This window comes from Echiichthys vipera (assembly GCF_963691815.1).
Source record: "Echiichthys vipera genome assembly, chromosome: 23".
NCBI classification, from domain to species: Eukaryota; Metazoa; Chordata; class Actinopteri; order Perciformes; family Trachinidae; genus Echiichthys; species Echiichthys vipera.
Genome location: NC_139848.1, coordinates 2,841,448 through 2,867,258, shown reverse-complemented (window position 1 = coordinate 2,867,258; position 25,811 = coordinate 2,841,448). Strand labels below are relative to the sequence as shown.

The following is a 25,811-nucleotide window of genomic DNA, read 5'->3' as shown; positions in this document are numbered from 1 at the left end:
AAAATGCATTTACCTAAAGCAAACACAACCTTAAGTGTAGCGTCACTGTAGTTTTAGCTCCATACTGGATTCTTATCAACTGAAACAGGTCCCTGAAGACATCCTCGTGGTCATTTTTCAGACTTTAATAATGAATGAGTGTACTGTTTAGTGTTTGGCTATGAATACACTTAATTAAGGCTCCCTTCGCTTGGACTGCTGATTAGATAAGTAGAGGCAATGAGTAGGGCAGTTGGAAAAGTAATTCATCATCTGATTAGTGGGTCTGCATAAAATTAAGTCACATTTACAGCGACTAAACTGAATTATGTGCTCATATCCTCAACTAACATGTCCTAAATTGTGCTATTTGTTTGATGCTCACACGGGTAAGAACACGGTCAAAGCTCTCATGCATGCACAGACAGTTAACCAGCCTGTGTGATGTGCAACATCTCACTGAATGGAAATGTTTACCGAATTACAGTACATAAGTCCTTACATGGAAATGTCCGCATCACAAGTCCCAAATGGAAATATGTCGATGTGTGTGTGCGTGTGTTTTTTGTATGTGAGTGTGTGTTTTTAGTGCCCAAGTGTGCATGTTTGTCTGCTGCCTAGCAACAAGTGATGCATTTGCAAATTAGGAAAGTTCTTGCTTTATTTGCTCATGCAAATCTTTGTGGAGTATCTGTTATGGAGCCACGGCGTTACGTAGTCCCCAATGAAACAGAATAAAGACTGCTCTCCTAATGTGTTGAGTTAATATGTGGGTTTACGGTCCAGAAGCTGAATCTCTCCGCCTGGTTATATGCTGATGTCAGCATTACACTATTCACTGACATTACTGCTGTTTTCCCTCTAACAAAGTTTCTACCTAATAGCATCTAATGGGCGTTTCAGGTCGCACAACTGTCTTTCTACTGTGTAACTCACATGAAAGAGGAAACGAGATGTTTTACTTGCTTTAATCTGCTTTATTCAGAAACAAGTAGACCTTCTTCCGCCATGCAAACTAAGCACTAGCACTCAATCTCCATGCCAACCAGCTCCCCAGCTCAGTTTTTTATTGGTGCCATGACTCGGATATGGTTTGACCAACAGCTGCCAACAGGCAGATGTGGTATGAGACTCAGGTTGGTAAATTTGACAGCTGGCATTTATCAAAACCTCAGCCACCGCAAAGCCTGTGCCTTACTGCTCGGGTCTTAAAAGCTGGGAGGCACAAAAAAATGACTATTGGCCTCTGTTGACTGCATCCATTCTAGCTTTTAAATGCTGTGTCTGACTTTACGGCTGAAACAATAAAGGCCTACCGCGTATTTGTTTCATGCTGCATAAAAGAACAAAATATAGTTATGTTAAACTCGTGCACGGGGCTGCTGCTCGCTTTCCTAGCGTTTGAATGACTGGATGGATTCACTGTCTTTTGTAGCTGGAGTTTGGTGTTTTCACTTGCATCCATGTTGTCATGCGTGTCTGCAGAGGTTTGGAAGTCTGGGGTCCTCGCTACAGAGGCGAGGGGGTGCCACCCAGTGGACATGTGCAGCAATTAGTGAAAAGCAGCAGCATCAACCCACAATGAAAACACAGAAATGTACTCATTAGCGTGATTTTGAGATTAAACCAATGCTAAAAAGTGGAGTTTTATGGAAATATTATAGGCTACCGAACATGAGACAGCATTTGTCAAGTAGTTTTGAGTCAGGAGGGGAAAAACTAAATTCATCTATTTCAATTCTATGGGGAGGAACACTGTAAAGGGGCGTTTTCTGAGTGAACATAGATTATTAAACTAAAAACTGCAGCCTAATGTCCCTCCTTTATTTCACACTGGACAGTTGGGGAGGTGAGACGTTTGAGGGAGAATGATGTTTGGCGCGTCAGGGCCACCGTAGAGGCTTTCAGGCGAGCTGTCATGTGACCAAAAGATGTCAACACCACCGTGACTATGAAAGCAACAAACTACCACTATTCAATCTGTTTTTCTTCACGCATAAATATGAACAGGCTTTAGTTCTGCCACCTGAAAGTGTATCTTTATGTTAGAGAGTGATATTGTGGCTGTCAGCGCGCAGGTAAGACGCTACTTTACCTTTGTTGTGTTAACGTAGGTGCAGAGTTTCACATGCTAATGTTGCTACAAGTGCATTGACACATTTGAGATAACAGTTCTGTATACATATACATCTATATATAGATATATACATAGATGTATATGTCGTATATTATCGTTTTAACATCATGGCCTGTGTGTTTCAGGATGGCTGCACCTCTCAGCGGACAGTCCTGTCTTGTACACAGCTTGGCCACACTCCTGAGAAACGATGGTGTGTTACAGTGTCACACACACACACACACACACAGACTACCTATAACTATATAATAATAACATGTGTGGTTAAATATCAAATAGGGTGACAGTGGGTGTATTCACTCAGACAGGCTCATTGGGAAGAGTCTTCCTTTCAAGGTCTTTATTATATAATAATAATAATAATAATAATAATAATAATAATAATAATAATAATCAACTTGATTTGTATAGCACTTTTAATGTAGGAATACATGCAGCTCAAATTGCTTTACATTAAAGCCTAAAAATGAGAAGACAACCATTAAGAGCATCAAACATGAAACAGGTGGCAAACAAGATAAATATTATATACTATATTAGCTTTATAGTCCTCGTAGGGGACATTAGTTTTGCAGCGAGGGTTCACATGAAAACAGAATACAAAAAGACAACATCAATGACACAACCACACAATATGGAAAAGGAAACTCACACAGTTGCACATACTGTAAACAAGTGCAGATGTGCTTTGGTGCTGCTTGGATCTGACTCAGAGATATCTGAACATATGTGCAATCATCTGCTGTTCCTTCATTCTGTTCACCACTAAGTATTATTATTATTATTATTATTATTAGTATGACAGTCTTAGTGCATCAAAATTGGACGGGTATAAAGGTCTAAACTCCAGGCTCAGTAGTGGCTGTTGCCTCTTACATGTTTGCATTCTCCAGCGCTCGATCTCACTTTGCTCTTGTAATTTAACCGTAACACTTGTTTTTCTCAACTGTGGATTCAAACTGGATCCCTAAGACTTAAATGACTCGTCTCTCCCAACCTTCCAGGCGACTTGGTGCTGGACGGCAGCAGCACTCTGACCTTGCAGGCGGCCAGCTTGCAGGAGCTCATCAGGCTGTTTGAGCAGTACTTGCTGTCCAGGTGCCAGCAGCACGGGTTCCTTGCGCTGCCCTCCCACCCTGCGGACACTGCTACCCTGCTACAGCTGCAGTTCCTGTTTGATGTCCTGCAGAAGACCATCTCCCTCAAGGTGAGCTACAGCCCCTGAAACTGGGCCTGCTGATCTCCACGTGAAGTATTTTTTACCATTAAAATGTCTCTAATCTGCTGTGTTACAAGCTGAACTTTCTTATTTATGATTAATGTTGTGTGTCACAGCTCATCAACCCACCATGGGCGAGACTTCAGTCTGTGGTGAAAATCTACCCATTCAAGTCTTTGAAGTGTTTGGAGGTAGAGTATGAACCCTGACTTCAGTCATTCCTTCATTGTTTCTCCATAGTCTCCATCCCTGCTTCTTCCTCAATGTACATCACTAAATCTGTCCTTCTATCTGTCTTGCAAACACGAACATTACATGTTTATTTTTGTCTCCCTTCCTCACCAGCTGAAGCGAATCCCTCCCCACTGTCTTGAGGGACTTAGAGGTGTTTACTCCCAGCTGGAGGTCTTTACATGTTCAAAGAGCCTCAGCTCCCTGGAGGTACTCTCATTTTGCTATATTTTCGTCAGCATGTGTCACCGAGTGTATTTATGGCATTTTCAGGCTATAAAAGACTCAAAGGTTTAGTGATATATGTGTTTTTAGGAGCTGCTTTCCCTCTGCGGAGGTGACCTGAGCTCTGCACTGCCTTGGCTGGAGCTGCACACCCTCAACTTTAGCTACAACTCCATTGTTTGCCTTGACCAGTCAATCGTGAGAAAATCTAACTATAAAAAGACATGAATACATTGCATCATTTAGAAGATTCTTTTACTGGCTTATTGGCCGATCATATCTTCACTGGACTTGAACCTTGTCTTTCTTTCAGAGTTTACTGAACGTCCTGAAGTCCTTAGACTTAAGCCATAACAAGATTCAGGAGTGTGCTGAGTTTCTAAAGGTTTCTCTTTGTTTCATTATAATTCAACTGAATTTAAATATATATATCTATATTCCTGCTTGTGACAAAAAAAGTTTTCACCTTTCTATTTCCTCATTGCTTCCTCGCAGCCCTTGAGTGAACTGGAACACTTGAACTTGGGCTACAACTGCCTGCAGAGGGCGCCAACGCTGGGCCTGAGCGCCACGGCCAAACTCCTCACGCTCATCCTCAGGAACAATGAACTGGAGACTATTAACGGTAAAATCACCTGATATAGATAACAGTCACAGAGTTCCTTAGAGGGTTTTTAAACACAGACAATACAGTCCGTGGTCAGATCGTACAGAGGAGGCTGCCAATGAAACCTAAAAGACTGGAAGGAACCAGGAAGCTGCTCAGAGTGCAGTGACCCCTCTGTTTGTCTTGGATATTGTTCGTCACCACACAATGAAGCAGGAGATACCCTTACACCTGCCTGTGTATTGTGTCTGTTTGGATAGGAGAGGAGAATAGCGTGATAATCAAAGAGATAGATATTGAGCTGCAGGTTTCTTTCATGTAATATGTTGTTTTTACTGTATGCTCTTGATGTCATGTCCAAGAGAGCCTTTCGGTGCATTACTGTGCTGTCTGATTAAACAGGTGTGGAGCAGTTGTCTTCACTGCAGCACTTAGACTTGGCCTACAACCTCCTGTTGGAGCACTCCCAGCTGGCTCCGCTCTCCCTGCTGCACTGCCTCAACACAGTAAGGAAACGCGTCACAGGACACGTTTATGTTCTTAAAATCTTTTACAACTCACTCTAAAATGTAACGTCTTCTTTTAGCTGAATCTGTACGGCAACCCGCTGTACTTCCAGAAGACCCATCGCACCTGCACCGTCAGACACCTCTCTCCAAAAGCTGCAAGCCTGAGAGTGAGTAATGATTCCGGCTAGACATGTAAACCATTTTCCAAACGTGCAAATAATATTTATAAAAGTGCCCTGCATAGACATTTGTCCTGGACATGAAGGCAGCAGCATCGTTGGGTACAAAACAGCAGCTGAAGACAGACGCAGATCACGTAATGTCCTAGTCTAAAAGACATAAAATGGAAATGAAATTACAGTAGCTGCACAAATAAAACTCTTCCAGCTGCTCTTCTTTGTACCAACAAAGACATTTACTCTATATCTTGTTTTTATATTGTATATCTAAACATACAGAATAGCTTCCTCTCTGCCACTGTGAACTCAAAGGGGTTTCTTTTTTCTTACCACACTTTATTTGTTTCTTTCCAGCTCAAACTTGACGGCACCGCGCTGTCCTCATCTGAGTTATCAGTAAGTTTCTCAATCAATATTTGATCATCAAAGCATCGCAAGTTGTCGCTTTTTAAACTCTCTTGCATTTGATACTGAAGCAGACGTTTCTGGGTAAATGAATGTAACATATATGAGAAATGTATGAGTAAATGATGCTCAGTTGCATTATAGTAAGGTATAATACACACTAATGTATACATATACATTCTGAGTTAACATTAGACCCCTTGCTTCTGTAGGTTCTGCCAAAACCAGGCCAGCTGATCGTCCAGGTCCAAACCGCACCTCCTCCTCCGGTTGCTGTGGCACCAGAACGGAGTAACCAGGACGGGTCCAGTGGCGCTGGGGAGCTTAGTGACAGCATGTCAGTCGGAGAAGTGGGAGTGTCACACGTTCGGAGAGTGAAGAAATCCAGGGTGAGAGATCTGCACCTAAGAGTTTAAAATGATTAAGCCCCTGAAATGTTAAAAGGATTTGCGCTCACACATTGTAATTGTTGAGCGATCTATCTAGAGTGGTGATGAGTACTGATAAACTGTGACACCTTTGTTCTTTTTTCGAACCATTGTGTGCCTCAGAGTAAGGTGAAAGTGCGGAGGGCCAGCATATCTGAGCCCAGCGACACAGACTACGTGCCCAGACGGGTTTCTTCCTCTCAGAGTGAGTTTTAAAAGCATGTTTGTCCCATGTTTTAAGTTTTCCAGTTGTATTTTTAACTGCTAGGTACATGTAAGATTAAAACTTACTCAGCTGTTAAATAGATATCTAAATATTAATATTAATCCTCCTCTAGACATTGTCCTTCCTCACCAGCAGGAGATCGAGCGGATGTCCAGCTTCAGAGATCAGCTGGGTGAGGATTGGCTTAAGTACACACATCATTTAGATGGAGCTTCCCCCTCTACCATCACCATCAACACCAACCAGCCGCCTCCTCACCATCAACCCCTCCCCAACAGCCTTAACACCACCTCATGTCCATCCCTGGAAGTCCCAGAGGTCCTCCCACAACCGCTGCTCTCATCTGAGCCCAAATTAGAGATGGATGCAGACGAGGATACAGGGTCTACCCTGCAGTGGCCCGGACAGAGCCCACGGTCCACGTTGGAGGAAAGCACGCTGGATGGCACTGCGGCAGTGAGCTCACCTGGGCCGAGTCCAGACTCCCAAAGGTCGGCTAGAGGCGAGAGCGTAGACACCAAGGAGGAAGAGGAGGAGGAGGAGGATCTAGGAGGTAGGGTAGTTAAAGTGTAATTCTGCCTTAAAATAATCCCATGGTCTTTTTCGACACTTGCATACATCAAATAAGCCGCCGAGACAGTTTGTGCATAAACTATTAACGGAGAAATCCCGGGCAGTCACTAACAGTTGCTAACAGCCGGACGTGTCTAACACTGATTAACTCTGGTCAGTACGGCATTAAAACAGCTTTTTAACCACTAATACTGCTCAAGATAACACCAAATCACATAAAACGAAGCACCAACAACATAGTTAGTGAACCTGGAGTTTATTAAAAGAGTGTTTTGAAAGACTTACCTACTGGCCCCTGTACCAGCTCCTGTCATAGTAAATTTCATTCAAGTCGTTTACCAAATACAATCCAAAAGGAAGGAGCCGCAATTACGCTTTAAAAGGATGTACTGTAGCATCAGTAGCATCAAAATTTTGTGGACGTACGGTAAACGATCACAAAACTGTTTATGAGGTTCTCCTTCTCTTCTTGTTAGTGGACCTGTGTCCCCCCCTAGTCGTGGGTGTCATATCTGACAAAGAGGAAGAGGATGGTGAATGCCCGGGGGAGAGGAAGAAGAGGAAGGAGGTGTTCCTGCGCATCAAACAGGGCCTGGTGCTGGAGGTGGACATGCGGTGCGGCTCGGAGAGGATCCGTATGGAGCTAGGCAGCCTGGCTCGTGTGGAGACCACAGAGGCTGCCTGGACTCGAGGGGTGAGAGGAGGACGGGAGGGGCAGAGAAAGAGATGGAAGGATGCAGTTGTGGGGTTTAAGAGATGTCTTTTAAATCTGTCCCTATTTTAAGGAAACTAGAACGCCTTTAAAGTTTGCTAAATCAGCTTTGTGCATTGTTTACATTAATTTCAAACATATCACTCAGCTCTAAGGGGGCGTGAATGCTAAAGTAAGTTTGCTGTCTTTCTCTCAGGAGACCGAAGAGATGCTTCCAGCTCTGGAGCTTCAGTTTGACTACATCAGCCGTGAGAAAAGGAGGAGACGCTACGTCCTGCTTGATGATGACCCACAGCAGGCCCTGCAGGTCAATAACACACACTGAAATTCATGCACACACACACACTCTTGAGTTCTTATTGATTTGAAGCCTTTCTGAAAAGATAATGGACAGCACGTATCTTGTACGATCACACCCTCGCAAAAGAGTTGGACACTTAACCCAGAGATTATCCCGTACGCACCCACATGCATGCCATGCACCACATACAGTGACGCAAAGCAGGTACACATAAATGAGAACAACACCCACCCGCTGTCTCCTGGAACATCCTGTACGAGCCTGGTCATGCTCACATGCTGCCCACGACTCTAACTCTGTTAGCTTTTGTTTTTTAAATGTGATGTCAGCATCCAGCAGCAGCACACTCTGTACCCTGTTTACTACCTTATACTTGCTCATGACTTTTCCCCTCTCACATTGTGCAACGTCAAAAGTGTGCCAGATATCATTTTAACACAGAAAAAGGCACTGCCAATTCCTGTACGTCTTTAGTTTTGTGTGAGCAGGCAGGGACTTATGAATTATGTTTTATAAACAAACGCATAGCTAAAGTGAAAAGCAAAACAAAGACCTTCAACTTTACCGTAGCTGCTCATGTCAATGTTGCAATACTCATAATGTCCCCCAGATATGATCTATTCCTCCAATTATCCCTCTGCTCTTGTGGATTTTGTCCCTTTGAGAAGATTCATGTAGCTCCTACAGTTCCTAGTTTACAGTTAGAAAGTTCTGAACATTCAAATAAAGGTTTTCTGTTGGTAACAAATTGACTTTTTGTGTTGCTCACAATGTCAACAAACTGTTATTTTTCACTGACTAGGCGCTGACTGACGTGCTGAGTCGTGTGGTGGAGGAAAACCAGCAGCGTGACTCTGAGCTCCGCCCCAGCTTTATTCGCCTGCAGTGCCTTCGCTGCAGGTCAGAGTTCACGCTGAAAAGAGGAGGCAGCGAGGAGGAGGCGGGGGGCCGAGCGAGGAGGAGAGGGGCTGCCATGCTACCAGAGGGTGTGAAAACACAAGATGAGGAGGAGTTAACAGACTCTGATGATGACAACAAAGGTGAGATTGGTGAAATAGAAATGTACAGTCGCCTTTAAGCAACATTTAGATAAACAGAGAACATGCTGAAGCTTATGTTGTATTATGTAAGATCCGATAAGAGTTCATTTGTCCTGGGGGAAATTGCTGTGGAGCAGTTATAAAACAAAGGAAGAGTGCAAATATACAACACTAAGGGCGCACTAACACTGTCCGTCCATACCGTGCCCTGTGATTTAGGGTACTTGCCCTCTCCCCCCGTGGCCCAGGCCCGTTTGTACTCACACTACCTGGGCCTCGGCGAATGCTTCTTGCTTCCTATACATCATCACACCGCATTGATCGAGATGCGTTGCTTTGTTTACAACTCTTTCCATAGACCTCTGAGTTTTTGTGCGTTTTGTCCTGTGTCTTGTCTTGTGAATATTTTCATCTGACCAAATCTGCAGTAAACACTCCACCTCCGCATCACACCAACGTGAACCTTTCACCGCCATTGTTTTAAATGTCCGCGCATGGTCCCTCCTTCTTGTCCCAACAGGCGCTCATAAAATGACAATACCGCCATAGGCCTCGTGCTCGTAAACGTGCGGACGTAGTAGAAAGGAGTAGAAACAATCATCAGATTTTGATCTGTTGTCACTGAGAAGATGTGTTAAATGGTAAAAAAGACAGCGTTTGGCTATAAAAAAAACACCCTTTAAGCACAGCTCATAGGTGGAAAAATTGCCCAAGCAATGTGGCTTTAGTTTAAATGTGAATCTGTCAAAGAACCCCACACACACACACACACACACACACACACACAGCAAAGCCTCGAATCTAAAGAGCCTTTTTCTTATCCATCCCTCATTCTGACTCATGTCTCGGGTGAGTCATACCTCAGATAACTCTAAACTAATCCTACAACACAAGTCTCTGCATGCATCCTAATTTCCAGTACCTCAATGTCAGATGGGTTTGTTGTTGAAATGTGCAGATAAGACAGAAAAGACACATGAGAAGATCACACATTACACCTGGAACGTTGTCACATTCATGGAATATAAAAAAAAGGGACGTCAAAGCACTTCATGACTACTCCTCAGCTCTCAGGCTCCCATTGGTCGTCTGCACAGGGCTGCGTAGTTTCTCAAAACAAACTCTTTGTCTCCGATGGACTCGAGTGAAGCATCCCAGGAGTTATCTCTTCTCCTTCATTGCCAAGCGGGCCACTCAGCTGAATTCCCAGCTCTATAGTTAGACAGATAATACCCTTCGCTCTGGCAGCCATCTCCCATCGTTTCGACCAAACCCTGACATTAGGACCTGCTCCAGCACGCACACACACTGCGTGCTGGCTTTGTTCAGCAGATGTTAAAGGGATATCTTGGATCCGTGCTCCTTTGTTAGTGTTAGTGTAAGTGTTAGTGTTGCGTTTCAGGCAATAAATACCTTTTTTAAGTTGCGCGTGTCTGAACTGAGGCATTTGTTTGCCTGTGGGTAACAGAAATACACGCCCTGCAGAGACATAACTTGCATTACAGTTCATTAAGTTGTCAGATTCATTAAACTGTCCTCATCTTGATGATTTTGTTTTAAAGGTCCCACATCGTTCTCATTCTCTGGTTCATACTTGTATTATGAGTTTCAACTGTTAACATGCTGACAAGTAACATCACAACTGTACAGAAGTCCTCACGGCTCATTTAGAGACACAGTGTCTGAGTACAGGCCTTGGGCATTTCTCTGTGGACTGATTGATGCTTTCACAGTATTGATACAGCACCTCCACCTGCTTTATAATAAAAAAAGTCAAAATCTCAGTTTTTACAATATGGGTCCTTTAAAATAGGTGATGAACAGTAAACACCTAACCATTTATTTGTTTTTTCCTCACTCCTTTCAGGAAACCGTAATATTTGTCCAGAGTGTGGTAGCGATCATGTTGTCCAGCTGGCTGGTCATTCAACTCCCTACAGCAGTACGCCCATCCAGCACTCACCAAGGCCAGAGAGCGAGGACGATCAACTCGATACAAACCAGAGCTCTCAGACAGCCAATCAGGTATTTCTGAACAGTAGAGCACTTTCTCCTCCGTCTGTTTTCACTTGAACCGTCATTCATTTTCAAAATTGAACCTCATTATTTCCATGCTGCATCTTCATCACAGCAGGAGGATTACGCAGGCACCAGTATTAGCAGCAGTCCTGTCCTCGGTGATGCCACTACGACCGAATACCCTGTCTTCATCACTGCCCAGGGAAGCTCCTTCTTCATCGGGGATGATGCGGGGGATACTTCCGGTCTCTCCTACAACACAGAGTGCCAAAGTAAAGACGATCTGGCCGGGAGCTACCACTACACCATCGAAGGTGCTACACCACCTGACCTCCAAACCCAACCTGCTGGAAGATCCACCCCCAACGGTGTGTTTTTACTCTCGAATCTTGAAAAGTCCGAAAAAGCACAGAATACATTTTCCTCAAGATGAGGCAGTAGAAGTTATTACAAAGTTTTAAGTATTTAACACCTTTAGGTAGTCAATTCAACCATTTTCTGCCCTGAGTCACATTTATTTGATTCATTATATTATTGGGAATTATTTTTACGTTTTTATGTTATCATGAATACATCTAGAACATATCGTCCCTGCTCCTTTGCGGTGAAAGGAGCCAGTTGAGGTGGTTCGGGCACTAGTAAGGATGAACCCTGGGCGCCCCCCTAGGGAGGTGTTCCAGGCACGTCCAGCTGGGAGGAGGCCTCGGGGAAGACCCAGGACCAGGTGGAGAGATTAGATCTCCACACTGGCCTGGGAACGCCTCAGGATCCCCCAGTTAGAGCTGGTTAAGAGGTTGAAGATGAGATGTTTTCAATCATAGTTAAATACTTTTGCTAGTAAGATTATGAATCAGGTGTTAAATCATATTCTATTTGGTAATAAGAATCTCTATCTTACATTTTACGTGATTAACCCAGCAGAAACTAATGATACAGTTTCACAACCGAGCATTAAGCACAGTGGGTCAGAAGTGGCTCAGGGTGAAGTTCTCCCGAGGACATCAGGTCACAGCCCACTCTCAGACCAACACGACACCCATCTATTTATTTCCTGTCAGCTGATTTCAAACCAGGACCTTCTTACTGCGAGGAGAGTGCAATCACGGGTTAAAACCAACATCTAAAAACAACATTGGAGCAGAAGTTACAACTTACACGGGCCACTTAAACTGTTTAAAGCGTCAAATGTAAAGAAGCCTGTCTTTTAAAAAAAAACAGCTGCATTGCTGAAAACAGTAAAGAGAAGGAAAGCTATTTTCCCTAGCAAACTTAGCCTAAAGTGCCATATTCAAGATTAACCAAACTATTTCTTTCCATTTCCAGTGATGCTAAACAGAGGAAAGCAGCAAATCCTCACATTTGACTGAAACACTTAATGGAGTTGCTTAAATGGACAAGTCGTGTCAGCCATAGCTTTTTCTAACATCCAAAATAACATTGGGAAGTTGGCAGGACGGCTCATTGGAGGGAAGCCCAAACAGCAGTAAAACATAACTGATATTTTATTGCCTGATTTAAATTCTGCAGTTCATATGGTCATTGTAAAACACATCAACTGTGGCATGTGGTGTAAACTGTGTACGTCAGCTTCACTGCCTTTTCCTAAAGATATATTCAAGTCTTAATTGAAAGTGAAACAGAGAGGTGGAGGATTTGGATCTCGCTGATACTGTGTGGTGCAGGAATCCGTCTGGGGCGCTGTGTATCTCTGTGACAGCCTCTGATTTCCCCCCAACATCTGTCTGCCATTTTTAGATTAGCCACATGGTGCAACAAGACAGATTGGAATCATTACTGGAAGTGATGGGAGAGGAATGAAAGCTGAGCAGAGGGAGGGCTGGGTCATAATAATAGCTTTCTATATCTTCTCTTTTTTGTTTTAATAATGTAGTTGCAGTGCCAATAGCATGTCATTCGTCCTTCTGAAACCACAGGCTCACCCTGGAGACACTGCACGGATCCTAAAACACTGACTGACACTGAATATAGTCTCTTTTTTCGGTGACACAGTGCACCCATTGTTGTGGAGCAGAGGCCCTCTTTTTCTTCTTTCTGATGTGTGTGTGTGCGTGTGCGTGTGTGTGCGTGTGTGTGCGTGTGTGTACGTGCGTGTGTGTACGTGCGTGCGTGTGCGTGTGTCTCTCTCTCTGTATGCTCGTGTCTCTCTGTGTGCGCGCGTGTCTCTCTGTGTGCACGCGTGTTTGTGTGTGTCTCTGTGTGTGTTTGTGCGTGTGCCTGTCTCTGTGTGTGCGCGCGTGTTTGCGCGCGTGTTTGTGTGTGTGTCTGTGCGTGTGTGTGTATGTGTGTGCGTGTGTGTGTGTATGTGTGTGCGTGTGTGTGTCCACCTTTCCAAAGAACATTGTCTGAAGGTTCAAAGGCCGTTTTAATCCCATCTCTGTTCCGCGATCACTTCCAATGAAAGACGTTGGGTCTGTTTTGGCCTCTGCTGGTCAGTGTCACTTTTCATTAGCCATAACCGTTCATCAGCGTTCAAATAACCTCCGTCGCTGTTCATTGCTGGATTTATTGCTCTTAAATGCCTTTTCTGCCTGAAGGCCGTCGGCCAACGCTGCAGTCTGCTGCAGTAAAAATCTGTCATGGTTTCATAAAAGCCAAGAAACATGCAAGTCCTCACATTGCTGCATTATGAGTGAGTTTATAAACTGTATTTCACCCCTGGATGTTAACTGACAACCACTCACTTCAGCTTTGTCTTCCTGATGGGCCGACAATTGTAAGGCTGACCAACTGTCCATGTCTCTGTAGATGATTTGGACCTTCTGTCGGAGGACTACGAGGCGGTGGACCATCGGCTACAGCTTTTCCTGGACATGGAGGTCTTCGAGGAAGAAGAAGAGCTTCACTCTTTCCTCAAGGTTTGTCAGGGCGCGACATTAAGCTTCTTCAGCCACTTGCCCGAACCAAACACACTCAAGAAACGTCAAGGACTGGAATATTCTTACACGTGTTTTCCTTCTAAAACAGAAAAATAGAACCATGACCTTGAATTAAAGTTTCTCTTATTAGGCTAGCAAAAGACACAAACACACAAGATCACATTTATTTTTTACTTTCCCCTTTTGAAACTTGCAGCGGGCATTAATCTCAAGCCCCAGAATTTTTTTGAATGTAAATCTCAGGCAAATAGGGCAAAAAAAGTGTTATTATATGGATTAAATAGATGAAATGTATTAGTTATTTAACTTCACAGGGGCTGTTACCTTAAGACAGACCCGGGCTAGCTATTTCCCACTGTTCCCAGTCTTTATGCTAAGCTAAGCTAACCAGATGTTGGCATGAGACATGAAAGTGGCATAGACTACTGTTAACACTTAAAAAACTGTGTGGGTGTGGTTGGATCAGATTTGACTAACAATGCTGACAACACAAGCTAACAACCCCCATAACTGTCATCACGCTGTGTTTCACATGTTGCTGAACTCTTGATTGGGGACTGGAAATGATCAACTGAGCCCTGCTTTGTTGTACAACAAACAGAAATCTCTCGTGTGAAATCACCAGATCTCTAATGTGTTCATGTCGGGCTCCATTGCTCACAAAAGGAAGCAGAAAATAGGGTTTTCAGGGCCTTTTAAACCTTTACTGGAGCTAATATCAAGGCAGGAAGCACTATTATTGCCAGACTCTGCTGTGCAAGCAGAACTTTGCCAGAATGGCGGCCTGCGACTGCTCAGATTTAGCAGTATAATGTTTTTATGTTGCCGTTATTGTTTCTTTTGTGATCGCGGTTTTCCTCTAACGTATCTCCCTGATGGCCAAAGAGATTCCAGTTTAATGGGTGGTGACAGCTTCAAGACCTGCAACACTTCAGCTGCGGTTTCATCTCGCAGTCAGTAAATCTCCCGGGAAGCCCGTTTAACCCACAATCCTCTTCCTCTGTAGCTTCTCTCGTGAGTTTTGTACCCCCCTGCTGCCGTCACTCAGCGTTCCCTAAGACCTCTTTAATGTGCATCGTATCCTGGGAGATCACCGTGCTATTGCTTTACTCTGTCAGACACCTGGACGAGGAGCAAAGAGCGGAACGGGACCAAGCAAACCACAGCTGGAAACAGGAGGTCCCGCTCCATTCATCTTCGTTCTGTTTATTTATCCAGAGACGGGGGCTGCTCGCTGTGTTGCTTTAGAGGAAATTGAGGTCTAAATGTTTGATTTTCAACCTCCACAGAGCTCATTGTTATGCTGTTAAAGACAGTATTCACCGGTGTGCATTTCAGGAGATGAGCATTTTGGTGCCTGATGTCATGTATCTCTTTTTCTGCGTGCCCTCAGATGTCAGCTGTCAAATTTGGGGAGCCGGGGCAGGTTCCCTCGCTGTTGGTCGTGTCAAACCAGCGGATCTATTTCCTGGAGATGATATCAGAAACCCAGTGAGTACTTTAAGAGATACAGTCCTCAGTATGAGGCATGCAAGAAGATGCAAGGGTGCACGGTTTCTTTGGAATAACCATCATTAATACATGTCATTGTCACAGTTGTTTGTTGCACACTGCATAACATATTTTATATTATATTAAGTATTTGTAAATGACTATAGAATCATTTCTAAACCTCTAAAAGTCTGTAGTCCATCAATAAACATATTTGGATGGTGATTATAAAGTTACCACTGATGATTATAATACATTGTAAATGGTTAATAAAAACATAGTACAAACATAGGGATAGTTATTTGTATTCTTGTGTTTTGAGTTATTGTACACAGTGTAATATGTATTTTGCATGTATGAAAGTCAAAGAAACTAATGCTTGAGCCGGATTCTTGGAGATGATAAAGACGACACGTTCCAGTTTATCAGAAGGATAATCAAATCCTGCTGGAACGGACAGCGATTCAAAAGAGGGCGCCACTCTCACTCTGCACTTAACAATTACTGTCCTTTAATGCTGGGGTGCATTTCCACACCCTCTCCGTTTAGGATGTGGATTATATTGCATAACCTGCCCAGGTTTCTGGGTCACATCTTGAGAACACGTTGACCTCACAGTGTCTGCACACCGTGGAGTTTTTCCTCCTTTGGCTAGTTTGACCTCCTTTTATTATGTTTTCTCTCCTCCGTCACACAGATGAAAAGCATCTCCGTCCCTCAGGCGTGAGCCCGTGTTGTGGTGGCAGTTTTTTTCTTCTTCTCTTGTTCTTGGCACTGTGCACAAAAAGACATTATCTTAACCTGCTATCTTAATCCTTTAAAAATGAGTTGTTACGTAAGTTATTGCCACGATTGTCCTCAGTAAACTTTGTCTTTTCCACACACATTTTAAAGTGTTGTTCTGGCACTCACACCTCTGAGAGTCAGAGATCAAGTAAACTCATTTGATCCCACTGTGAAAGTACATTTGCAGCACTTTTCTGAATTCTGAATGTTGTTTCCTCCCTGCAGAGGCCAGCTCTCTGATTGGCTGCAGAGGAGGGACAGCCACCCAATCATGGAGCTCAGCTACTTGGAGGTGGGACTGGGCTCTCAGAGCATCCACATGGAGTTTGGAGACGGGGGAGTGGCCTACACCCTCCTCGTGAGGGACAGTTTACGCTGCAAACGCTTCTTTGGCCTCTTGACAGGTAAAAGGAAACACTGCCAAATACAAGCAAAGTGGAAAATGGTTTCTGTTTAATGTATGGCAAAAACACATAAAAGGAAGTTCTATTTTTTGGAATATAGTCGGGGAGAGGAACTCACTGACCCTGCTCTTTCTGTACGCGCTGGTTACACTGGTTTCAGCACTATATCCTTAGGGTGCTCTGAGGGGATATGCAGTAAAACAAACCGCAGACTAATTTAGATTAACTTGTAGAGTTATTGTTGAATCCCGAGGCAGGTATTGGAACAGCATGTTCCACTCACAGGCACCGTGCCACAGAAACCCGACCTACTCTCCTCACAAACTAATACTATACCATATGTGAGCTACGTGACGCAAATCTCTGCCCCCCTCGGTATTGGGTTCACTCAGACTGAGCACATCCTGCCCAGACCAGCGTGTCTGCGAGGGAGGACCAGCGGCTGAGAGGAAAACCTTTTATTAGGCGGGGGCTCCTGCTCGGGCCTGGAATGTCTGGAAAAATATGGAAAATGAATTTGAATCTGCAGCAAACAAGAAAACATCTTATAGAAAAGCGTTGCTGCCCAGTACACCGATTTCAAATTTTGTGACATTTGTAACCGAAATTGTGACATATGAAGGTATTTTCCCCTAATTATTGTTTCATATTACCAATTATAGTGCACAAGATACTGAACACAGGCAACAAAAACCTTCATACTGAGCAAACAGACACGCTGATTAGAAGAGCAGTCCCACTTTTTCCACAACCCTCTGCCTCCAGCTGCTGTCAGATTGTGTTTGTGTCCAGATTTCCCTCAAACACAATCAAGCAGGACTAGATTTGGAAGTACATGAAAAGTGTAGTTTCATAAGGGATCTCTCAGCGTCATTAAGAGTTTCCATTCATTTATTTTTTAAGCAGTAAATACAAACAACTGTCGCGACTGACGATACTTTTTTGAATACGCTGCCACTTCCTTTACCCAGAGGCAGCGGGTACTGAAGTAAAATAAGAAAATACACAGTTTAAAAGTACCCCATTACTAGTGCAAGGCCTCCATTCAAAATGTTGAGTATAAGTTCATAAGTACTGTCAGCAAAATGTACTTAAAGTATCAAAAGTAAAATTCAGTCACTCTGCAGAATGGCTCCTCTCACAATGTCATATTGTTACAGTATTAATATGATATAAGACATATTTTCTTTTTATCACTTATGAATACATGTAAATATTCATTAATTCATACATTCATCTTCAACCGCTTATCCCGGGGTCGGGGTCGCGGGGGTGCTGGAGCCGATCCCAGCTGACATCGGGCGTGAGGCGGGGTCCACCCTGGACAGGACGCCAGTCTATCACAGGACACATAGAGACGAACAGAGACAGACAACCATTCACACCTACGGGTGATTTAGAGTCATCAATGAACCGAACACATGCACGTCTTTGGACTGTGGGAGGAAACCGGAGAACCCAGAGAAAACCCACGCAGACACGGGGAGAACATGCAAACTCCACACAGAAGGGCCCCAGCCGGGGAGCGAACCTGAAACCTTCTTGCTGTGAGGCGACAGTGCTAACCACTACACAATATGTACCTAGTAATTATAACTGTCAAATTAATGTTGTATTTCCCTCTGAAATATAGTGGAGCAGAAGTATGAAGTACTTGAGTAAATGTACTCCGTTCCATTTCACCACTGTCCAGATGAGGAAATGAAGAAACGAGAGAGCAACATGGAAGCATCACCATTAGAAAAAACCCTCACAAACACAGTTCATAAACAGCCCCTCTCGTGCGTTCGCTGTGTTCTCCGTGGCCGAGGATGATGATGATGATTCCAGATTGCTTTCAGCGAGACCACATGAGATTGTCCAAGACAGAGCGGAAGAGATGAAAAACACGAATGATGGTTTGCTTCCAGGTGTGGTGCCAAACGGCAACATGCGAAAGGCGTATGACGTCAGTGTTTCCTTTGAATCGTTGAAGATAAATATGTTGTTATTATGGAACACTCTCTTTTTCCTCATACCAAATTAACCCCGAAACAGCTGTTCTTTGGGAATAAGTACGGGAAAGCTCAACCCAAACAAACCCCGTCTATTGTCCAAGCTGGCTCCCATCCTGTGGACAGAGATGAAAACCACAACTGGAATGACGGAGGATTCAGAGAGAGAGAGAGAGAGAGGGAGAGAGAGAGAGGATGTGGTTATAACCAGCACCGTTTACTGGAGCTCTGGAGTCTGACACAACTTCATTGAAACATGAGCGATAACAAGAGTACTTTTGGGATCTGCAGCCATACTGATCTCATCTTTTTCGTCCTCTCACTTAGAGGAATTTGTCAGTTTTGTACTCAGACATTGTCACTGGAGATGTGGTGGTAAGAGCCACGGGTGCGTGGTGTTACCCCACTGTGTGTATGGTTCAGAGTAGTAGAGGGAGAGAAAACGGTTTAGTTTGAAGGTGAAATGCACCTTTGGCTGCTTTGTTTTATGGAAAAAGACAAATTAAATTGAAAAACCCTTGCTCTTTTCGTGCTGTCCTATCTTCGGTATTTGATTTCATGTGAAAATGATCAGAGGTTGTTGTTGTTGGTGGAGGCAGCCAAGGAGTCTGGGAGTGAAACAAGAGGAAGCAGGAACGCTGACACAGAGCAGAGCACCGACCAAAGTCCGCCCGCTGCAAACTGGGTTCTTTACACGCTCGGCCCGTCACCTTCGCTTACTTGTGATTGCGATCTTGGACGTAACCCCCGCTAAAACTGTCCGTGTTAACACGTTATTTAAGCTCTCGGTTATCCTGACACTCACTGTTTCTTCTCAACACGTGGAGACGCTCTGCCAATAATGTGGGAGAGACTTTGATTCCAGCGCAGATCTTCGTGAAAAGCGATCGAGCCATCTCTTGATCGCTTCCAAACTATTTCTCACTGAGCATTTGAACTCACTGGAACAGAAATGATTACAAGGCTGATTACGGGGAAGAAAGGGATTCAAACGGACAGATTTGTGTTTCGCAGATTATTTTCAAACACGTCCAAGAGGCATGACAGCGCAAGAATGTTACATTTCCGTCCAACAGCAACACGGCTCGCTGAACTTCAGTATCCACAACAGTTGAACAATTCAACCGATTTAGATTTTGAGAAAAGACAAAGGTGACTGTCGGGTGTTACTGTCTTATGTGAACTCTTCCGACCCCTGTCACATACACATATTAGACTAATACATGAGGAGCGTGGTCCATCAACGAAAGCCCGACATCTCTGCTCGGTGCCTTTTGATCCAGCTGCTACAATGACAGTATCTTGGCCATGATCTCTTGTTCTCTGGTTCTTCTCCAGGTGGTTCAAGGTCTGCCTCGCTTCCTCTCGCCTTCTTGGTTCACGTTGCTTGGTGATAGATTGATTTAGTTTTCTGAGTGTGGCTTATCCAGCTCCACGTCCTTCCTTCTCATCTAATTTCCATCCGGTAGATTCCCAGGAGGCGAGGAGGAGGATGTCTGTTTGTTGTGTAGTTTGGTGGTCATTCTCCGTGTTTTTGATCCGTGCTAAGGAATAGATTTGATGTTTCAGTCGGACGTTGATCTTGCACTGTTCCTCCATCCACAGTAACTCTACTCTTAAGGTCATAGAGCTGTCTACCTCCTCTACTTGGTTATAAGTTGTGATTACTGGTGCCTTGTTCCCGTTATTTATTATAATAACTTTCGTTTTTGATGTGTTGATCTTCAGGTCGGCTGGTTATTGAACCCCAATGCTATTATGAGAACTGACCTGATGCTCATAGCCCTAAGTTCAGAAAACAGTCCAGTTATGATGAGAAAGTTCCTGTTTAAATCATTTTAGACAGTATTTAAGTGAAGAAAGGTCATGGCGTGGCTGTACACGTTCACACACTTCTAAACACACTTTTGGGAGTACGATGGCGTGTTTCTGAAAACGTGACCGTGATGTGGGAAAATGATATTCATGAGACTCCCTTTTCTACTCGTTGCACCTTCTTCATAAGAAGGGTTTTGACGAGGCAGGGTTTGTTTGGTCATTATCCTATTAACCCCTCTGTGTCCCTTTAAATCCTTTTAAAGTCCACCTTTTCAAACTTGACTGTGAAGCCACACTACAGAGATCCTCTCTGCTCCGTATTGTTGTCACACTCGATGACACGCTACGGTTCATGAATGCGAATGTGACCCGGCACATTGAGTTACCAGCATTTTCTCAGCCGCTCATTCTAAAGAGCTGAAATGTTACACCTGCAACTAGAAACCTTTTGGCTTTCTTATTGTAGCTACAATAGCTGCAGAAGAAGTCTCACATTGAGTTTGGCTTTTGTGTTTAGCCCTCTTGGCATGAATGTGTGGGTGTGACATTTTGAGGCTACTGTACCTTTTCTAAGGCCTTTACACGTCAAAGGAAGTGTGTTGTTTTCCCCATGCTCTCAGTACTGATGTTTGCCACATTGATAAATATTTACTCTGCAAGAATCTGTCACCGTTGTAACTATATGTAATATTTTTGTTATTTCTGCAGGAATTGTGCGTGAGAAGGCTCACAAATCAGACAGCAAGCTACAATCCATCTCCACCACAAGACTCAGCCCTCAGCACCATCTCTGGTAGGCTCCGCTCCGCTCCGACTCCAGATGGAGTGAGAAAACTGGCAGACATCTTTGATTTTTATTTGTTTATTTGCTTAAAGATGTGGTCTACGTAGCGCTGTGCATGGTTGGGAGGTGCGAGTTAAAGGGAGTTCTCACACTGCGCATTTCTAGCACATCTTTAGTTGATTACAATCAGCTTTTTCTTTTTTTTAGGACTTCATTTTGTTAAAGTGCACCACTAAATTAGCTGGTAAACCACATCTTAATTTGGAACACGTGTAGCACTACAAAAATCCTGAATCATGCATGTCATGTTGTGCAGTTTGTTATCACCTCCAGGAGTTTCCTACAACTCTTTTTTATGTTAGGTGGTAGCTTTCTCTGGGCTTTCATCTTATTCAAAGTATTATTACCGAGGAGAAATCTGAACATTTCTCAGAAAAAGGGTAAAAACAAACATGCATGAACAATCAAACATTTCAAATCACCAGGCAGACGCAGAGACACTGGTAAATTGTCTGTGACGCATGCCCACACCAGCCCTGATCATGAAGAAGTTCAGTACATCCAGGTACCAACCCTAACCTTTAACTCAAAACCCCCAATTTGTTGTTTGTCTTAAGGAAACAGATCCAACAGCTTAATAGTCAAACATACAGACAAAACAAATCAAAGCAGCCCCTTCATGTGTTGCGAGGCAGCTAACCACAGTCTCAGAACACACTCCAAGCTCTGTCAGCTATTATTATGTCAATTATACCCTTTGCTTCACAGTTGCTGTGAAATTCACTCCGTGATGCTCAAGTGCTTCCATCTGAGACAGCGTGGCGGCCATAAGCCACAACAACATTCTGTTCCCTCTCTGTGCTTTTAACAACGCAGCAGCTAGTTGAGGTGTGACAGGTGATATTGTGCTCCTATAATGTGTAGTATTCCTGATTTCTTCTGATCTCTTAGGCCCCTTGTGTGTGAAGACATCCAGGCAGATGTGGAGGATGGCCAGCTGCAGTTTTTCTACATTCTGGCTTTTGTTCTGCAAGGTGACTTATCCATTCATTCTGCAAAAACACTGCCATGTTATCTTAATTACGCCTCCCATTTTAGGCTTTAAACTCCCTCCATCTTAGTTTCCTACATGTTACAGTATAGAAGATAAGAGTTCAAGACTCAACATGTCCCGTGTAATGATTCTGTAGATGCATAGATAAACGCTGTTAATGGTATTGCTCCTTCTGACACTGCTGTCATCTTCCTTTCTGGATTTATAGGGGTGCTCTGTATGAACAGTGTAAATGCAACTAAAGAGAGTTCACATTTGTATTCAGGTAATTTACAGTCTGGAGAAAAAGTAGAATAAGCAAGATCATAAACATTCATTTCAACCAGCTGGAGGAAAGCCAAGAGTAAAAGGCACAAAAAAAGCCTCATCGTTTTCCTTCAACCTACGAAATTTAAACATAAAGTGCCAGGAAAACATGCTAAATGGGTTAAATAATAGGAAAACAATACAAGATGTTTTTTTCTTCAAGACAAACCCAAACTGGCAGCAAGAGGAAAACATGGTGAAGTGATTTGATTTGTGGGCAGCCGCTGACATGGGGCACCTGTTAAAGATCCATATTAATGAAGCAGAAATCTGTTGTTTTGACTGACTAAATTGTTGGTATGCATGTGGTTCATATAGTGCACCAGGGCTGCAGGATGCTTCGCTGTCTGTGCTTCAGCACACAAGTATGAGGCCGAGGTAGCTGCAGGCTACGCACAGCTGTGCACGCATGTGTGGAATTCCAAGTGCTGTAATTTTGGCATGTCTCGATCTGCCTTCTCCCTCTGCTCGCTCTACTGAAGACGGGGCCTTTTGACATGAAATATAATGCCAGAAATCATCTTTGTAGCAGAAAGGTACTTTGTAAAAGTCGTTGAGTCATAACTGTTATCTATGGTACTAAATCAGAGGTTAAATCAACACTTGGAAACTGCTTTATTTGTGATCAAAACTATATAATGTAAGAGGGCAATGGCCATCAATCATGCAGCTTAATGCATCTTCACTTCAAACAGCTGTCACGAGTAAAAACACTTAAATAACGGCTAATTTTTTCCTGTTTTTCTTTCAGAGGACGTCTGGACGCCGTTGACAGTCTTAGCGACCCGGGAAACCATGTACCTGCTCAAAGAGGATCACCAGTGGAGGAAAAGCTCAAACAGCCCGACAGTGAATGAAAACAAAGAGCCGAGCAGCGGCAGCGTTGCAATTCTAGAAACGCTGCCAATAAGCTGCGTGAGCTCGGTCCACCTGTGGCCTTCAGATCAGTGCAGGATGGATATCAAGCTTTACGATGAGGTCAGTATGCGAGGGTGGTTCTGGTGATTTGTTTTAAGGGTAAACATTTAAAGTCCTGCATAATTAAGGCTGTACCGAGGTCAGGCACTGCCAAGATGACAGAAACCTGCAGGCCACGTCACAGAAACATCACAATATGATGTAAAGTCTATGATTTTTTAAGTTTTTGCACCTAACCTGAGTGAGAGCAGCAGAAATGCCCCAGAGTCTCAAACTGCTGGTGCTCCTTTAATTATGGAAAGAGAGTGAGTTGAAACATAAAATGATCCGTAGATAAATCCATGTGAACTGTTATTTACAACCCGTATGACCTCCTCTTCTTTCAGACATGAGGAACTCAAAACAAACGCGCCCGTTTTTAATAAATGGACTGTGAGATCAGTTTGGAGACGTGCAAACACTCAGTCAGAGTCAGCAGCAGCAGCCCATTGCAGTTTGTTGCATGTGTTGTGATTGATTTTCCTAATCCTCGCGCTCTGTTTTTCTCCTGCAGACGGTGAAACAGGAGAGGACGTGGTGTTTGCGCTCAGAGAGCACTGAGCTGCTCCAGGGTCTGCTGGCCTGGGTCAGAGCACAGTGGGAGGCCATGTTCGGAGTAAAACTGCACACAAGCCTGCAAGATGAAGCAGCATAATAGTGGGAAGGCATGAAAGTGTGTGTGTGTGTGTGTGCGTGTGTGTGTGTGTGTGTGTGTGTGTTGGTACTGGGAAATGTTTAGTGAGCGTGAGCAAGTTTGTCTTTATATTTCCTCTCTCTGCACAGTCTGCACTCAGTCTGGTCCCATTCGCTCGCTGCTTTCATCGTCTTTTCAGCCAAGAACTTGGAAGTGATTGCTCCCATTCATGTGGTACACAATCCTCTAAAAGCACTGGGCGCATTATTCTTTATCCTCCAGATACCACCCCGCTTTCCTGCAGCTCAAATGGAGTGTGCCTCGGTCCTTTCACAGCTGTGAGGCAGTTTTCCCGTTGAAATGCACCTTAATGCATCTCGTATTGTTCTCCCATCGCCGTAGCATCGAGACCATATGGAACTGATTTGGGTTTTGGGAACTAAAAGGGCATAAATTGGGATTTTTTTTTTAGAGGCTGAGCCCAAAATATTTCCACCCCACCGCCCCTCATTAAGCTGGACTGAGTCCTTCCTCGCCGTCTCGGGCGCAGCGTGCTGTGACATCACGCGCTCAACACAAGACTGGAGGTGCTTCTAAAAGGCCCGGGATCAAACCGGTGTCATCGAGGGTCACCTCACACCCCAATTAGGATCTCATGATGTGTGTCTGCGAGAGAGCAAGGATACCAGAAGTGCAAATGTGCAGAAACCCTCAGAACAGTAGCTTAAAGAAATGTTCTTTCCTTTATGACGTGGATAAAGCAGATGTTTTTTTAATTCATTTGTAATGTGGGTGTTTTTTTGTTTACTGTCTCATCGTCTGTATCCAGAGAATGCCGGTTAAACACTCACCGTTTGATAAGTGCAGTGGATTCATATCACTGAGTATCTAAAGGCTGCTGCTTATTTAGTTTGTGTGTCACTTTAGATGCAATACAGAAGTCCTGCAGCTGTGCTCATCACGCATGTACATATTATCATTATGCACGGATGCAGTAGAGATCCAAATGAGCAGCACTGTTGATTAAGATGAACCATTATAACTTAATTTATTTCTGTTCTTTTTCATTATGGGTTCATGCACAAAAAGGATTTTATTATTTTTATAAAGCATCTCATGCATCACGTCTATAATTGAATATAAAAAAAATGTGTTATTTGTGGGTTTTTGTGGTTTCTTCTTCAGAAACATTTACAAAAACAGAAACTTCTCTCACACTTTGACACTTTGATTGGTGCTAATTAATCGCCTGTAGAGCTGCTTTACTGGGCCAGCTTAATAACCACTGCGTCATTTCTGGCTCCAGTGAAATGCAGTGAAGCAGCACAGTGAAGGAATGCTAAAAAGCTGCAGAGCTTCCCTAAGCGAGGCTCCGCTTGGGTCCAGGCTCAACTGTGTAAAGGTATGTTAATTAATTTCCCAGTGTAAATATTTCTTTAGCCACCGGTGCTGCAGCTACATGTGCTATGCACGTGTTTGTCGGTGACCCGGTGGATCACCTTCAGTTGCACCCGCGTGGCCGACACCCGATGCCCAAATCAGTGAGCAGGAGCTGATTCATACCAATGACCGGTGGCTACTCACACATTTCCTTTTGCAGCCGGGTTTTATCTTCTTCTTTTGTTTGCTGTTGAGTCTCCACTTTTCATTCCTCGTCTCTGCAGCGGCAGGTCAAAGGTCAAGTGCAGAGCAGCACCTTTAGACATGATATGCATCAACCGTCTTGAAACCCAGAAGACGAGGAGGAACAAATAAAGGTTTAGGGTTTCTGTTGACACATTACAGCTCTTTCATGGTGAAAGAAGTCAACAGAACCAAAGGAGAGACGGGATGTGTACGGAAAAAATGGACAAAGCTTTCACATTAAGAGCTCTGGCGTTACAGCTGCAGCTCCAC

At 43.8% G+C, this 25,811-nt stretch overlaps 1 protein-coding gene across 1 annotated transcript; it reads left to right on the top strand.

Moving 5' to 3' along the window:
* The first annotated feature begins 1,918 nt into the window (after positions 1-1,918).
* On the top strand, positions 1,919-24,634 carry stk11ip (serine/threonine kinase 11 interacting protein). Its single transcript, XM_083938305.1, has 26 exons — positions 1,919-2,057; positions 2,242-2,309; positions 3,121-3,323; positions 3,452-3,526; positions 3,681-3,776; positions 3,882-3,989; positions 4,105-4,176; positions 4,287-4,416; positions 4,801-4,904; positions 4,985-5,074; positions 5,441-5,482; positions 5,704-5,880; positions 6,043-6,124; positions 6,258-6,698; positions 7,195-7,412; positions 7,627-7,737; positions 8,534-8,771; positions 10,639-10,796; positions 10,903-11,158; positions 13,557-13,666; positions 15,081-15,178; positions 16,190-16,368; positions 20,889-20,973; positions 21,916-21,998; positions 23,076-23,302; positions 23,796-24,634. The coding sequence occupies exons 2-26, from the start codon at positions 2,243-2,245 to the stop codon at positions 23,934-23,936; spliced, it is 3,591 nt and encodes a 1,196-aa protein (XP_083794431.1). The 5' UTR covers positions 1,919-2,057; position 2,242; the 3' UTR covers positions 23,937-24,634.
* The last annotated feature ends 1,177 nt before the right edge of the window (positions 24,635-25,811 follow it).